This window comes from Gymnogyps californianus, chromosome 1 (assembly GCF_018139145.2).
Source record: "Gymnogyps californianus isolate 813 chromosome 1, ASM1813914v2, whole genome shotgun sequence".
NCBI classification, from domain to species: Eukaryota; Metazoa; Chordata; class Aves; order Accipitriformes; family Cathartidae; genus Gymnogyps; species Gymnogyps californianus.
The window spans coordinates 18,016,562-18,034,108 of NC_059471.1; the positions used below are offsets into that span (position 1 = coordinate 18,016,562).

Sequence of the window (17,547 nt, forward strand, 5' to 3'; positions counted from 1 at the left end):
TTTTTTTTTCCTGAATACCTATTCAAAAGGCTAGGGTTTGGGCTGTTTTCTTAATTTTCAATTTTAAATCTAAGCTCCCTGTAGAGCCTGTTAGTATACCATTCCTTTCTAATCAGCACAAGCTGCCAATTTACAGGTAGTGCTTTTAACAATACATCTCTTTTTCATTGTTCGTCAACAGACGAAGAGGAAATGCAAAATATGCAATAATAAATACCGTATTTTAGAGCATTCAAATATGACGAAAAGCTACTCTGAATGTATTATATATTATGTACATATTTATAAGGAGTCTATAATTTCAAAGTTTTAGATGCAAGCTGTAAACTGAAATTATTTTTGATAATACCTTGAGACTACTTCATCGCATCCAGTTTTGTTGAGTAACAAGATAAGAGCTGCTTCCTAAGGGGTTGTCATAACAAATTTTGTGTCTAGAAAATTTTACCAAAGGAAGTGCAAGTATGTAGATACTCACGTAATATTGGTTTCTTTAATATTATGACAAAAATGTGGTTCTTGAAGAAAACAACAGTAATAACAACAAAACACCTTTTTTTTCCTAACAGTGGAGAATACTTGGATATGTATTCCACATGACATTAATGTTAATACTAGGGAATCTATTAAAACTTGCTGCCTCCCAATTACCATCATTACTGTAGGACAATCCATTGGTGTCACTAGCCAGCATGGTTATGCACCTGCATGTGATCTGCTGGTGTGAGGCTGGCAACTCTGAGCAGCCTTCCTTAGGTCCCAGCTCTTCCTCCTCTCTCTAGCCTTCCAGGTTGTCTACTGTTACCATAGGGAGCCATGTTCCAGGCTGAGACCACAGAGCAAAATCTGCTGCTGCTTGGAAGCTGGGTGGAATAGGGAAACTGTTTTGCTACATCATGGCAGCATGGTCTTTTTGGTGGTGGTTGAGCTTTTTTGTTTAAATTCCGCTTTGGAGAGGATGGGGAAGAGAGAGTATCTAGTTAAAGCAGTGCTTGTATCCTGGTGTTAAAAACAGGGGAAATAAGAGGAAAGCAGATGCCTATCGACCAGGAAATTTGGAGAGTGCTGTCTGATCAGTTCATAAGACCAAGCAAGCTGAGTTCATATTTATATCATGGCACAGTCAAGTGTGGCCATTTACGCAACTGCTAGGCAAAACCACAGTTTCAAAAAGTTATACTGTTCCTTAAATGCGAGATTTGTACTCACAGAGTAAGAAAAGAAAGAAACAGCCTAGTTAAAATGACAGACGATGTCATAAAATCCTCTTCTAGTCTTTGCATAGTTGGTTCTACCTCACTGATTCTTAGCTGTTTAGGCAAGCTTATAAATTATGATAATTCATTTAAGTGTTTAGATTTTAGGTTTGTCTCTCTCTCCAAATAGTCACATGTATATAGTTTTTGTAAAGAGTTTTATTTATTCAGAAAGAAATAACATGCAAACTCATTAAAACCAAAATCCAATTTAACAATGACCAGCTTTCTTATTTTTGGAATCCCAGCATGAGACAAAGACAACAGTGGGCGGTTGTCATGATACAGTGTTGGAGAGGAGAGAATCCAGTATTACGACTCTTTTTAATATTCAGTGTTGCAAATTTACTCATTCATTAACAAACACATAACCTCAAAATGTGCTCAAGGCACCAAATTCTTGATTGACATTGCTTAGATTTACACCACATTATCTTGCCATGCTTTTAACTGTAAAGTATCTTGTGTTTTCTGTCTTTTTCAAACGCTTTTCTTGCAAATTTCAACCAAATTACTCAAACTAAAATTTATGTGCAGTCAACAAAATGTTGTTACATCTTGTCTAAGGTTATTGTCCATTATGCTTGGAGCCCCAATGATGTATTGTCTCCTATAAATAATGAATAATATTCCTACAATAATCAAATCAAAGAAAATAATGAGTGATAGTGGGCCCAGGTGACAATTGGAACTTGGTATGCATGTTCATGAAGAACTGCAGCCTGTGGGAAGGACTCACGTTGGAGAAGTTTGTGGAGGACTGTCTCCCGTGGGAGGGACCCCACACTGGAGCAGGGGAAGAGTGTGAGGAGTCCTCCCCATGAGGAGGAAGGAGCAGCAGAAACAATATGTGATGAACTGACCCAAACCCCCCTTCCCCATCCCCCTACGCCGCTCAGAGGGAGGAGGTAGAGAACTTGGGAGTAAAGTTAAGCCCAGGAAGAAGGGAGGGGTGGGGGGAAGGTGTTTTTTTAAGATTTGGTTTTATTTCTCGTTATCCTACTCTGATTTGACTAGTACTGAATTAATTTTTTTTTTCCCCCCAAGTCGAGTCTGTTTTGCCTGTGACAGTAACTGCTGAGTGATCCCCCTGTCCTTATCTCAACCCACAAGCCTTTCATTATATTTTCTCTCCCCTGTCCACTTGAGGAGGGGGAGTGATAGAGCAGCTTTGGTGAGCACCTAGCATCCAGCCAGGGTCAACCCACCACACTATCTCATGTGAGTTCTCAAGAATAGATACAACTATGACTCAGAGTGCTTTGACTTTCTCTCTAGTTGCTATGGAGCAAATTTCTTTTCACCCAGCTGATTTATCTACATACCTGTTGTCCCGTGATTTGCGATTCTGATGTGAGCTTGGACTGTGCTGTAGCTGTCTGATTGCAGCTGCCACTCTGAGTGAAGACATGGGGAAAAAAGACATTGGCTAATTTAAGTGCCTTGAGGTCATCTCTTAATAGCTTTCCCATAATTTAACAGCAATCCAACACTTTTCTGGGCTGTCTTACTACTGGTGTTCATGGGGTTTTTTTGTTTGCTTGTTTGGTTTTTTTTGTTATTCGTGGTACCCCTTATTTGCTTTGTGTATCTCATTTTGTGCTTGTAATTCTTATTTTATCCCAGTGTATTTGTGCTGTTTCTATACTTGTCTTCAGTTCTACTTTAAGCTTTCTTCTTGAGTTTCAGGTCATTGTAAACATGTTGATTTCATCTAGCCAGCCTTTTTACTCTTCCTCCTGTCTTTTCTCTGCAGTGAGGTAGTATACTTTTGTGTTTGTACCTTCTAATACAATTTGGTATTAAGCAAGCCACTGCTTTTATGTTGCTATTCTACCGTTTTTGCTTTGTTAGGATCATAAATATTTTCATTGTCACCTTCTCAATCTTGTTTTATAGGATAAAATCTAGAAGAGCCTTCTCTCTATTTACTTTTTCTATCTTTGGTATCTTGTGTGCATTCCATCCTGCATTGCATTTCAAAGACTTGTTGGTCAGTTTGTCCCCCACTGAATTTTTCATGCCTCTTCTTTTCTTTCTTATGTCTTTACACTTTCAGAGCAAATTATGTGCTGGCTTGAAACTGGAATTCAGCTTTTTGATCTTTCACTAAAACTGTAGCTAAATAGCTCTTGTGTGCACTACAGTTTTCCACTGGCTGTATCTGACAGAGATAAGAAATTGAAATGGTGAGGGAATAAAGCTTGATGTCTTTATAAATTAAAGTAGTCTTTGGTAATGCCCTCCAACCCCTTGCTTAATTGCTGCTTTCATATTTAGTAAGAATAATAGATGATCATAATGGCTTATGTTACAAAAAATGACTATAAAATGTTTCTTGCCTACTATTTTAATTAGAGTCATGTTTTTTAGACTGACTTACTGCTATGTGAAGAAGCATGATTTCCATTCTTTTTTTTTCTTAACTTCCTTCAGCAAAGGCTATGTGTTGTTGTACAGTATGGGATGACATGGCACACAGCAGCAAGAACCAGATTAAGAAATCTGGTAGTTGTGCATCTCTTTTGACCTCTACTTGAGGGGTAACCTCCTATCATGTTTGGTAGGTTGCATGATACACTTGCGTGGCACTAGCAGATCAAAGTGAGAAGTAGATAAGAAAAGATCTGGGCAAATAAACCTGGAATAGTGTAGGTATCACTGGAATAAGTGTAAAAATCCAGAGTCTGGGAGAGGACTTGCATACCTTCTTACTAGATTTAATGGCATTTTCTGTAATACAGTCACTGTTCTTTATTCACCTGATCAGTATCTTGAGGAGCTCTTAAATCTGTTTAATCTCAGTGTCCTTTATTTTTGCTCATCTGGCTGTAAGAAAGAAGTACTTAAATTTCAGTATTCCCAGAGCAATGGATCTTATTTAAGCTTTCAAAAATGCTGAGAATTTCCTTATGAAGACTGCTATCTCAGTATAAAGTAGTACTATAATTCGTTATGCCTTTTCAATATTTTTTTTTCTCAGCATCTTTATAAATTGAAGAAGTTCTTTACTGCTGATTTTGGCTTTGCTTTGGAAGAAGTTTCACCACCTTCACTGAAAACTGTCTCTGGATTAAAAAGTCTGAGCTCCCATTTATCTCTTCTGTTTTATTTGTTTGAGGATTGTATGCTTCATCCTTATTATGGTTCCATTCTAAGCTGTTTCAGAGTGGTAATAACTTTATGCATATTAAAGCAATGCAAAAGACGTGAAGATACTCCTGAGAACTTAATAGGTGCTTATTTTTGCATATTCTAATAATTAAAGCTAACTTTCGTCTTTTTTTTTTTTTTTTTTAAATTAGAATTAATCCTGAAAAACTTACAGATATCCAAAAGAGGATGCAAGCTTTCTTAGCTCAAGATCAGGAGTTAAAAGAGAAAGCTCAAAGGGTAAGTCATCTGCTGCACTATAGTTCTTGAGGCATGCTAGTTGAGTAGAACTGCTGTTGGAATAACTGACGTGCTCATATATACTCTACCAGCAGTGTTTGGAACTGCTAAATTGTTCTGATTTTTAAGCTTTAAAACATGGCATCAGTAGAAACAATAATCATGTATTAGCAGTTGGTGGTAAGTATGCCTGTATAGCCTGTGTGAGTTGACATGGGCTCATGACACTAATGCCTGAAGAGCCACCTGACCTACTGCTGTTGTGCCAAAGTTAAGGCATAGATGAGGACATATTTATTTTAGAGTCTTGAGTATGAAGGTAATTTTTGATTTAGTAGTCACTGCTTCTCAGCTGTTTGAGGGTTTTTACTGTTTTGTTTGAGTCTTTCCCAGCTGTTTGAGACCTGAACCTGGGGAGAAGGAACCCCATACATCAGTACAGGCTGGGACCAAATGGCTGGAAAGCAACTTTGCAGAAAAGGACCTGGGGCAACAGGTTGTCCTAGTGGACAACAGGCTGAACGTGAGCCAACAATGTGCCTTTGCAGCAAAGAAGGCCAGCCACATTCTGGATGGTGTTAGGCAGAGCGTTGCTGGCAGGTCAAGGGAGGTGGGCCTTCCCTTCCCCTCTACTCAGCCCTGGTGAGACACATGTGGGCCACAAAGCTTGATTCTAGGCTTCCAGTACAAGAAAGACATGGACGTACTGGAGGCAAGACCAATGAAGAACCACAAAGATGACTGAACACTTGGAGTATCTCCTGTATTAGGAGAGAAGTATAAATCAGGTGGAGCCAGTGTCTTCTGAGTGGTGCCCAGTGACAGGAGAGGCAGCGATGGGCACAAATTTATATACAAAAAACTCCATTTAAACCCAAGAATAAAAACTTTTATTGTGAGAGTGGCTGAACACTAGAACAGGTTGCACAGAAAGGCTGTGCAGTCTCCATTGTTGGATATTAAAAACTGGGCACGTTCCCGAGCAAGCCTGCTCTAGCTGACCTTTCTTTGAGCAGGGGTTTGGACTAGATGATCTCCAGAAGTTCCTTTCAACTTCAACTATTCTGTGATTCTGTAAAGCGTAAAGCTGTTAAATCAGTACAAATATATCTTTTTTGATCATGTATCCTTGGTAGCACGATGAAGAATAGGACTGTGTACCACTTTCTGTTCAGTAACCCTTTTGATTAAAGGGGAAAGGTAAATTGGCAGGTCTTCCTGAGAGGACTTTTCTTGGGGAGCTGATATAGAACATTTTGAAATAATAATAAAAAAAAGTTACTGAAAAGTAGCAGATCTCATTCCTTGGCTTAAAAAGTTTGAAATATGAAACCATGTAGGCCTCACATGCCCACTTTCTTAATCCATTTTTATTGTTGTATTTCCTGAATATATACTACAGTTTGTCCTTTCTCAGTGGTAAAATCCAATGCATTGAATAAAACATTATAACTTTTCATTTGGATTTAAATGTGAAGCAAAATAGCTTAGAATAGCTCTTCCAGGTAAGATGGAGAAGTGTGTGAATGGGACTATGACTGGGGTTTCTTTGCTGGGCTGTTTAATGTTGGGAGACTCCATGAACAGTACATGAATTTCACCAAGATTTTAGCAGGTTTGGGGAAGGTAGGAAAACTTTTAACTAGGTAGGTTCCTGGACTAGAATGAGCTGGTTGTAAAAGACGCTTTCCATGGAAGACGGCCTGTGAAACATTTCTGGGCATTGTGCTGCCTCTTGCCGTCACTAGACACATTTGCTGACCTTTCCCTGGTTTTATGATACTTTTAGGCTGTGAACTCTTTGGGATAGAGCTTACTACTTGTGTTACTGAAGCGCTGCAATGTGTTGGTTTTCTGAGGTTGGTTTGTTTGTTTGTTTTTAAACTGCGTGGATATCATGAGCCTATGAATTCTGTAGTTCTACAGAAGTGTCTTCCAAACTATGCAAAATCAGGAGTTCAAATTGAGATGCAGGGAAACAAGATGTTTGGAAGAATAATAAGAAAGTCTTTCGGGTCATTTTTTGTTATACATATAGGTCAAATTTAAAGAGCACTACCAAAGGCCAAATGATCAGAAATCCGCAAATACCAAAGCCTGAGAAATACAAGATTGCAGAAATTCTGGATTAGTGTAAATAACTTTTTATTTATCTGAGCTAGTGTGGGGATTGATGACACCTGAAGATATTCTGGTAAACCTGAGTGGTAGGGTAAAATGAAAAGGGGATCATGAATGCTTCAAGAGAGACTAAGAGTTGTAGCCTTTCTGTTGAACTGGGATGTAAAATGAGGCAAGTTGCAATACTTAAAACTCTTAAGTTGAGGTTCATCTCACCTAACTTTAGATGTCCTATGTGAGCTAGTCTGCCTGAGCTTTCATTTATAGCTGATAGAGAGGAATAGGCACTTCTAGGGTGCATCCTAACATAGATACCTTAAAAACCCTTTGGGATGGATGAATGGCGGTTTCTTTGAACTGCAGAGGTAGCGTGTGTGACGTGACCTAGCTTGGATACCTGCAGTGGAGATGCTTACTGGATCAGAGGAACGTAATTTCAGAGGAACTGAATCAGAGGAACTCCTTTCCTGAACAAGGAGTCTTAAATCAAAGTGCCTGAGGAAGTCAGTGGGAGCTTTGTGAATAAAATGTCTAAGGCAATGTTCAAGGGTCTACTTTTAAAACTTTTTTTGGCGTTTAGGTATCCCAGGTTTTTGTAATGCACAAAGTATTACTTGTAGCATGTGGAATGTCAGTGTAAGCTTCATCCTAACGTTGCACAGGCCAGATGTGACATATTATGATCATCTGCAACTGCCACAGGGAGTTGCAGTTACACCAATTTGTATCAGAAGTGACAGAGCAGCTGGTTGGGGGAGGACGAGAGTAGGAGGAAGCCAGCATCGTCTTACTTGGAATGAAAATGCTAACAAACCTCTGTGTTTCTGGCTTTGGCTTTTTAAGATCTCTTAAAAGGCAGAGAAAGATCATTCTGAATTGGGCAAAAGAAAATAATGATAAAGTTTCAAAGTAGCACAAGAATAAAATCAAACATGGGCCGTCTGTCAGTGTTACAGATAAAAACTTAAATTCCTTTTGAAAATTTTTAAATTGCCATTTACTTACCCTTTCAAGCCATTTTTGTTGCAGTTTTTCATTTAGGGGTAGCAGTGCAGTGTCGTCTTGCAGACGAACTGTATGTACATTCACTTTTTGAAAATCTTGAACTATGGACAAGTGGTTTATCATAGAAGTGTCCCTCCTTAATAAGATTTAAGTATGAGTGTTCAGACATACTATGCAAATGTGCCCCAGTAGTCTTACATATCAATGTAAATAAAACTATAAAAATAATGCAAATGAAATCCTGACCTTGGATCCTTGTCTGGAATGCTGGTTTTCTCAAAGCATGGGCATTGTGCTGTCTAGCCTGTCTGTTGCAAGGTGCCAAATTCTTGACATTTGTAAGAAATAAATTCCCTACCTGAATGGATCAGATAGCAGTGAAATAGCACAGCTATGCACAGAAGTTCAGGTAGGATGTACTTTACTGTGTTGAGGGCATGAGGTCCAAGTGATTGTGTCCTCTAAGCTTGTTGATTTACTTCAAGACGCTTTTACTTTGTTTAAAAAGGGCGGGGGGGGGGGGGGAAGAAAGAAGGAAATTCTAGATTACTAATTGCTTCAACAAACTTCATGGTTCATTTGATAGGACATGGTTCCTCTGCTGTTGCTTGGACGGAGAGAGAGTGAATCAGATTGGGGCTCCTTTGAAACCTTTGCAATTCCTTTCACGGACTGATGCTGCCTTTTGGCATTTCTTGTAATTTTAATATTTAATATGTCAATTAATCCAGTTCTGAAAAACAGTTTAAAAAAGAATGTGTTTTTATTGCTAGTTTGAATGTGACTGTTTAGGGGGTACTGGGACACTGAAGTGATGTCTGTCCATTAAATTCTTCATTGCACCCGGAGGGATGTGCAGGGTTTTACAGCCTGAGATTCCAGTCACGCCCTGCTACTTTGAATTCTGTCAAAACAGCACATAAATAGAATTGTGTGTGTTTTAATATTTAAAACAATTATCCAAGAAATATATCAATAAATCAAAATTTAAATGTAGCAAATTAGTAGAGCATAGTACTTGTTGCCTTATGTATTTCTAGTACTTGCACAATAATCTCAGGTGGTTTTGGGGGCCTTTAGCTACTAATGTAATAGAGTTGTAATATGTTTCTGATGCCCAACCTTAACATTTTCCATAATGGTATAAGTTAATGCGTATAATATTTTTGTAATGTTCAGTTATTAAAAAAAACAACCCTCAAAAGTGATACCAAAACAGCAAAAATAGCAGTGGACAACAACAATTAATAAAAGAGCAGGAAAAAAGTCCAGACTGACTAAACTTGTTCTCTCTCAGCTGTCCGGTGTGTGTGCGCAGAGTGACCAGGTCTTAGCAGAATTGAATAAAATCCAAGAGAGATGACAGTATTTTAGAAGGAGGTTGAAGTGAAGGTACTGAAATCAAATCAAAATCAAAGAAGGAATTTGCTCTTTCTGTACTTCGTTTCTCTTCTTGTGAAGTAGAACAACTCTTCTATGCTGTATCTAACTTTTCTAGTTTGGGTGTAAGCTCTTGGAGCAGGGAATATCTTTTGCTGGAAGTGTTCACAATGCCTAAAATAGTAGCAAATGAAGTCATCTGAAGACTTTAATCATCATTATGTTACTATTGAATGATCTTTGAAGCCTCTTACCTTAATTAGATGCCCATTTCTTTGAACATAGAGCAATACTATCCTGTGTACAGTCCATGACAAACTTGAAAAATTTTTTTGAGTCTGTGGGCTGAACCCTGTTGACCACTGATAGATGGAAGTTAGAATATCTGGCATTTGTTTGGTCGTTCATTCTTAGTTATTGTAGGGCTTGATACATGTGCAAAACGTGTGTTCTTTCTGCCCCTTATCTATCATTTACTAATTTCTAGACCATGTGTACCAAAGATACACTAATAAAGTAAGTGTATGGCTTTATAGGTTATCCAGCCAGAAGAATGAGATTTCTACCCTGTGGCATGTAGTGACTCATGTAGATCTTCAGATCTGCAACTCTCAGATTCACAGAAAAGATACTTCTTGTTTAACCTGCTTTTTTCCATCTGTCACTACAGAGAAAAAAGAGGCTCTGTCATTTATTTTTGTCACTGCTTGGTAGACAGCAATAGATTAATGAGATCTGTCAAATTTGAAGCCTTTTCCTAAAGGTTCTAATTATCTTCATAAAATGATTAATAATTTAATGTGAGCAAACAAGCGTTTTATTCCACACCTCATTCTTGGTAGCAACTGAATGGATTGTGCTAGCACCTTCCACTACTAAAATTAATTGAAAGACATACTCTGGACAGGAAACTTTACCCAAAAACTTAGCATTTGGAAAAATAAGCAAATGAAAATCTACTTCTATAACGAAGTGTTGGGCAGCTCGAAAATTATATCTATTAGCTCTACATATCTTACAATTAATAGCTTTCAGTTTGCCAAGGGGAAAAGTGTGACTTTATGACATTGCTTAATTTACTGTCTCATCTTTCTTTTCACCTTTGCAAATGTTTTTTTCTCTTATAAGCATTTAAAGAATCTCCATAAGACATCGATGCTCCTAACTTGGTTCTTTTCCTCCTCTATCTCAGGTTAACAGGAAATAGTTTTGTTTTTTTTTTTTTTAAAATTCCGCATGCATTATTAATACAGTAATTTTCTCTGACAGGTGCCTGTACATAGCAGAACAAGGGTGTGATTATAGTGTGCTTGAATATAACCCTACGAGTTTAATGTGCTATTGTTACTAGTATTTGCTGGTTTAAGCCTCGTGGTAGGAGTTTTGACATGTGTTAGAAATTAGGTTACGAACAACAGAAATCCAAGGATCTTTTCTGATACTTAAAATATTCCAGTATTTATGCTGCTGCTGATGGGCAGAAATAGATTTTGTAAAAGAAACATGAGAAGAATAAGAATAAGAATCCTTTCTTTTGGGAAGGATGGAGGGAAAATGCAACACAAGATCAAGTTATTCTGTTATGCAGTGCTTCCAGTTTTCTTGCTGAAAGTCTGGGATTAATTGAAACTTCAACCTTGGACTGGTCTTAGTAGATATATAGTGAATTTATGTTGGTCAGCTGAGTTGCATTCATTGACGGCATGTATGTGATGAGCTGATGGCAAATGCAAGGTGATATGAATTATCTTAGGCCACAGTGAAATGCAGCTACATTGAGTTGAATCACTTTCTGTTAGTGTCTAAGTCAGGACAACTCAGATTGATAGCAACACAGTCTGTTCTTGCTTCCGCATAATTCAGGTATCGGAATAGCATAACAACATTCAGAAAAGCTGGGAGAAAAAAAAATTGAATCCGTGATGTTTTCTTCTGACTAATTTGCCATATTTTCTTTCTAGGGAAAATAACATGACATACTGTTGGGAAATTCAGCCAATTAATGTGCATTTAATGAAAAATTTGAATACTTGTCACTTCTGTAGTACTGATAAATTTTGGCTGATGGGTATTGTGTAAAAGAATTTCAGTCTGAAATCAATGTTAGACCACTTAATAGTGAAATTCTATTTTGTGTTTAGAGCAACAGTATAATATTAGTTTCATGTGTTGGTAATTGAATGGTTTCTTTTTTTGTTAAATACTTTCATTTTTCTTTCAGTGTTTTGTATCCTACTTGCGTTCAGTTTACTTAATGAAGAATAAGGAAGTATTCGATGTTTTCAAATTGCCTCTAGCAGAATATGCCCTGTAAGTATGATCAACTTGGAAAGTGAAAACTGTATAGTGAGAAGTTTTGCAGTGTCTTGTAGCTTTAAATAGCTGTTTTGACTATGCTAACGCACAGAATTGGACAGTCTTGTAATGTATTTACAGTTTCATATTTGTGCTGTGCTTTTGCATATTTTCAAAGACCTTCTAAATAGAAATTATGTGTAAAACCAATGTATCTCTACAGAGAGAAATAACTCTTACAGCAGAAGGTACATTTGCTATATACAATAGAAGAAAAAACTTGTGAAGTGAAAGGATAGAGAACAATAGGGTTTGGGGTTTTTTTTCCCGAGATTCGCCTTTCCGCCTCATAGCTAAATGCCAACCTGTAAAGTGTATTATTTGAAAAGAAATTGGAGTATCTAAAGATGATATATTGCAGTCTCATTTTGAGTGTGATTGGGATATTGCTCCTTGGACATAAATTACTTTTCCGAAGATTCGGTGCACTTGGTAAAGATGAAACATCTGCACTGGACTGAATAGCATCTATTTTACTATGTCTATTTTTATATGGACCATTCCACATATTGCATGAGAGGGAAATTAATTTTGACAGGTTGACTTTACAGATGACAACCATCTGAGATTGTTTTAAGATGTGAAGTTTTCAAATAATCTCATGGGACATAGGGTAGTCAGAAGGGAGCAGAAAGGTGCTCAAAGATGCATGGTAAATTAATTTTATGTCTCTGGAATTTCATACAGAGAAGACTTAAGTCTTCAAACTTGTCAGCATGTGGCATAATGAACTAAAATGTGACAAATCACTAGACTGTAGAACACCTGGTCTTCCTGTGCTGTGCTGCAATTAACATGACTCTGTTTTTTAAGGTATATAAACCTATTATAAAACATGCTTTCTTACTTTATGGACTGAGAAATTTTTAAAAAGGAGAACTAGCAGAAACTTCAAAAATTTCACTACATGCGTTGCCTGCCCCTTCACCTGTATGATTTGTCAGCATCTTTAAAAACCTTATTGTAGGTCTTACATTCAGCATAGTGAGGGGTAGTGGCAGAAGATTCGAACTAAGAGGGATGACAACACAAATTTAACCAGTGTGTTAAGAAACCAACTGACAGATGGTGGTAATGCTGAATTTTTGGAATCCCAGTGTCTCTTTCTGGATTTCAGCATGGTGTGCCATCTAGTATCTGCTATTGATGTGGACAGAGTAGTCTACAGTTCTGTTCTTCTCAGGCCTCTGTGCCAGGATTTGGTCCTTCATCAAATTCAATTCTAATCCCAGCTTTGCAAAGTTACTAGTAAGTCATTCCTGTATTAAAAATGGAAGAAACCAGACAGTTGTTTGGAGAGAGTAGGAGAGGTTTAGTCAAGACTGTGAAATATATGGAAGCGTAATCAAAAAGTCAGAAGATAATAAATCTGGGAGATAATTTGGAGATTCTGCTCTAAATGAACATTTTGTTGGCACTCTTCTTCCCCACTCTCCAGACTGCTAGTCTACCTAAGTATACCCTGCAGTCCCCTAGCTTCCAATTCAGTGCACACAGTTTAATTTATCTGAAAGGCCCTCAAAGTCTGGTATGTTTGAATTCTGCATGCAGAAGCCACCTTCTTTTACGTTCTGTAACCAGAACCTGGTTTACGTTCTGCACGCAAACTCATGGCAAAACATGGAATGAGAATCCTTTCTTCCTTTTACCTTCTGTGTGTATTCTCTGAAAAGTATTTCAGCCTTTCTGTGGAGATTTACTGCTAGCTTGATAGATGTTACTCCACTAAAAATCGTGCAGAGAGAAAATAGGCTGCTTAATGCCCCTGTCAGGTTTGCATTTCAGTCTGTCAGGCTGTTGTCCGCTTTCTCCATTGCTCTCTTGCCTGGCATGTCTGTGCACTGAGATTCTCTTAAGCGCTGTTGATTGAGTCCACAGAAAAGCAGTAGTCTTTTTGATTTATATATATTACATACAATTATTTATATATTATATAAAATTATTATATATCTATGTCCTGGTTTCGGCTGGGATAGAGTTAATTTTCTTCCTAGTAGCTGGTATAGTGCTGTGTTTTGGATGTAGTGTGAGAGTACTGTTGATAACACACTGATGTTTTAGTTGTTGCTAAGTAGCGCTTATCGTAAGTCAAGGATTTTTCAGTTTCCCATGCTGTGGTGGGTTGACCCTGGCTGGGTGCCAGGTGCCCACCAAAGCCGCTCTATCACTCCCCCTCCTCAACTGGACAGGGGGAGAAAATAAAATGAAAGAAACGTAGGTCGAGATAAGGACAGGGAGATCACTCGGCAATTATCGTCACGGGCAAAACAGACTCCACTTGGGGAAAAAATTAATTTAATTTATTACTAGTCAAATCAGAGTAGGATAATGAGAAATAAAACCAAATCCTAAAAACACCTTCCCCCTACCCCTCCCTTCTTCCTGGGCTTAACTTTAGTCCCAATTTTCTCTACCTCCTCCCCCTCCGAGTGGCGCAGGGGGATGGGGAATGGGGGTTTGGGTCAGTTCATCACACGTTGTCTCTGCCGCTCCTTCCTCCTCAGGGGGAGGACGCCTCACACTCTTCCCCTGCTCCAGTGTGGGGTCCCTCCCACGGGAGACAGTCCTTCACGGATTTCTCCAACGTGAGTCCTTCCCACAGGCTACAGTTCTTCACGAACTGCTCCAGCGTGGGTCCCTTCCACGGGGTGCAGTCCTTCAGGAACAGACTGCTCCAGCATGGGTCCCCTGCGGGGTCACAAGTCCTGCCAGCAAACCTGCTGCAGTGTGGGCTCCTCTCTCCATGGGTCCACGGGTCCACAGGTCCTGCCAGGAGCCTGCTCCAGCGTGGGCCTCCCACGGGGTCACAGCCTCCTTCGGGCATCCACCTGCTCTGGTGTGGGGTCCTCCACGGGCTGCAGGTGGATATCTGCTCCACTGTGGACCTCCATGGGCTGCAGGGGGACAGCCTGCCTCACCATGGTCTTCACCAGGGGCTGCAGGGGAATCTCTGCTCCAGCGCCTGGAGCACCTCCTCCCCCTCCTTCTTCACTGACCTTGGTGTCTGTGGAGTTGATCCTTTCACATACTCTCCTCTCTCTCGCTGCAACTGCAACTCCCCTGTAACTTCTTTTCCCTTTCTTAAATATGCTATCCCAGAGGCGCTACCACTGTTGCTGATGGGCTTGGCCTTGGCCAGCGGCGGGTCCGTCTTGGAACCTGCTGGCATTAACTTTATCGGACATAGGGGAAGCTTCTAGCAGCTTCTCACAGAAGCAACCCCTATAGCCCCCCCCACTACCAAAACCTTGCCACGCAAACCCAATACACATGCTCTGCTAGCAGGCAGGTGTACAAGAAGCTGGGAGGGAGCATAGCTAGGGCAGCTGACCCGAACTAGCCAAAGGGGTATTCCGTACCATGGAACGTCATGCCCAGTATATAAACGGGGCGGAGTTGGCCGGGAGGGGTGGATCGCTGCTCGGGCATCGGTCAGCGGGTGGTGAGCAGTTGCATTGTGTATCACTTGTCTTTTCTTCGGTGTTGTGTTGGGTTTTTTTTTTTGTTATATTCCTTTTCATTACAATTACTATATTATTATTCTTAGTTAGCAGTGTATTTTATTTTACTTTAGTTATTAAACTGTTCTTATCTCAACCAGTGAGTTTTAATTTTTTTTTTTCTCTCTCTTCCCCACCCCACTGGGAGGGGGGAGCAGGGTGCGTGTGGTGCTTAGTTGCTGGCTGGGGTTAAACCACGACAATCTAGAAAACAATATATATAAAAAATAAAAAGTGTGTCTGTGCATGTTGATACACATATGTATTCTAGAGATTGATCACCTTTAAGCTATGGTACATTAGTATTCTGTCCAGTATCCTCTCATTACAAATTGCTATCAAGAATAATTTGCTGGAGGAAGACTTGCACAGGCCTTGTGTTAACATAGGCAGCCTTTAAGTTTGGTGAAGGAGAACCTCGATGCTTGCATAAAAGAGAAATTTGTCCTTTCGTTGCAAAGGACAGCTTTAAAAACATAAAACGTAAACAAACAACAGAGTGGAAAGGAATAATTACTTAGTCTGGCCTCCTGGATAGGAGACAAGGTAAAGAGGAGGCAGGGATTCGAAATATTTTACTTCTCAGGCATTTTGTTAAATGCTGATATATGTATCTCTCTGTATCTATATATCTATATATATATATATCAGTCTCCAGGGGGAGATCTTAACAGGTGTGTGCGCTGGATGGACAGGTGTCATGGTTTAACCCCAGCCAGCAACTAAGCACCATGCAGCTGCTTCCCCCTCCCAGTGGGGTGGGGAGGAGAGAGAAAAAAAAAAAAAATTAAAACTCACTGGTTGAGATAAGAACAGTTTAATAACTGAAGTAAAATAAAATACACTAATAACTAAGAATAATATAATAATAATAGTAATGAAAAGGAATATAACAAAAAAAAAAAGAAATAACACCCAAGAAAAGACAAGTGATGCACAATGCAATTGCTCACCACCTGCTGACCGATGCCCAAGCAGCGATCCACCCCTCCTGGCCAACTCCCTCCAGTTTATATACTGGGCATGACATTCTATAGTATGGAATATCCGTTTGGCTAGTTCAGGTCAGCTGTCCTGGCTGTGCTCCCTCCCAGCTTCTTGCACACCAGCTTGCTGGCAGAGCATGGGAAACTGAAAAGTCCTTAACTTAGGATAAGTGCTACTTAGCAACAACTAAAACATCAGTGTGTTATCAACATCATTCTCACACTAAATCCAAAACACAGCACTATACCAGCTACTAGGAAGAAAATTAACTCTATCCCAGCCGAAACCAGGAGAACAGGTTAGTTACAGCTCTAAGGGGCTGCCAAGGAAGGTAATTTCCTCTGTGAATTTCATCATGTCTTCCAGGAGGAATGCAGCGTATCTTTCTCAGTGTATCCCTGTATTGGGACATAGAGAATAAATGAAGCAGCTTGAAGCCAAGTTATTTGGGAAATGTCTGATACACACAACTTAGTACCCAGCTAATTTTGCAAGTATTGCTTACAGATCAGTGTTACAAAGCAGGAGGTAGCTGCAGGTGCTGTCAAGTCTGAAATGGGTGATACTAGGTTATATGATCCATCTGTCCACATCTGTCTGTCCTCTCACTGACCAGGGATAGCACCCACTGCGCTCTCACCCCAGTCGCCCTGCTGTGGATGTAGGCCTGACCCTTACTGCATGGTTAGGGCAGAGGGTTTTGTTCGTTATCTTGCTCTGGCTGCCATGAGCAAGTGCAGGGCTTCCCGTCACGTCCCCTTGGCAGCACCCATCACAGGCTTTGAACATCTCGTCATCCCTTTGCTGGTTCTTGGCCCTCCTTCTTGCTGCCCTTTTACTTTCTTTTCTACACCCTAGTCTCCTTCCAGCTAAAAAGTCTGCCCCTAATTACTCTTCCCCAGGTATTTCCAGTCTTCATACACCTGTAACCAGACTTAGTATTTCTCATGCTGTTACCTAGTTAATCTCAGCCTCATATGGTATTACTCATATGGACCTCAATATTCCCTGCAATGATCTGTAGAGTTTGGGCATTTCTCATGCAACTGCCCCTCAACCACCTGGACATCCAGCCATCCCTTTCTGAGCTTTCTGTAACTACTGCTGTAAGCTTCTGAGCTTTCTGATCCTGCCATACAGATCTCTGAACAAGCTGCAGTCTCCTCTCTCAAAGTCCAGGGTCATTATTCTCTTAGTCATCATCCTCGTTTCTTCTAGGATCTTGAACTACCTTTTCTCATTTTGCAGCCAAGCCTGCTATTGACCTTCACTCACTTTAGAAGTAAATGTACTTGCATATGCATGAGTAGCAGTTCCAGTAGAGTGCCTCTCAGAGTTGGCTAATCCAGCTGACTTGGAGAAATGGTCTTTAATGCACTCTAGAAATCTCTGTTGCTTGTGCTTTGCTGTGTTGCCCTTTGAGCCGGTGTCAGGGTGGCTCACGTACCAAGAGCGCTAGGGCCTGCAACTGCAATGTGGAGGCTTCTTTTACTTTTGTAAAGAAGGCTGCATCTCGGTCTTCTAAGTGATTGGATTCCAACCATGACATC

The 17,547-nt window shown here is 39.8% G+C and overlaps 1 protein-coding gene across 1 annotated transcript in view; it reads left to right on the top strand.

Moving 5' to 3' along the window:
• Nucleotides 1–17,547, top strand: part of DDX10 (DEAD-box helicase 10) — a 206,914-nt gene that overhangs the window by 34,840 nt on the left and 154,527 nt on the right. The window contains exons 11-12 of the mRNA XM_050913612.1: nucleotides 4,562–4,649; nucleotides 11,377–11,465. Of these exons, the coding sequence (XP_050769569.1) occupies nucleotides 4,562–4,649; nucleotides 11,377–11,465 (177 nt within the window). The remainder of the gene's footprint in view (nucleotides 1–4,561; nucleotides 4,650–11,376; nucleotides 11,466–17,547) is intronic.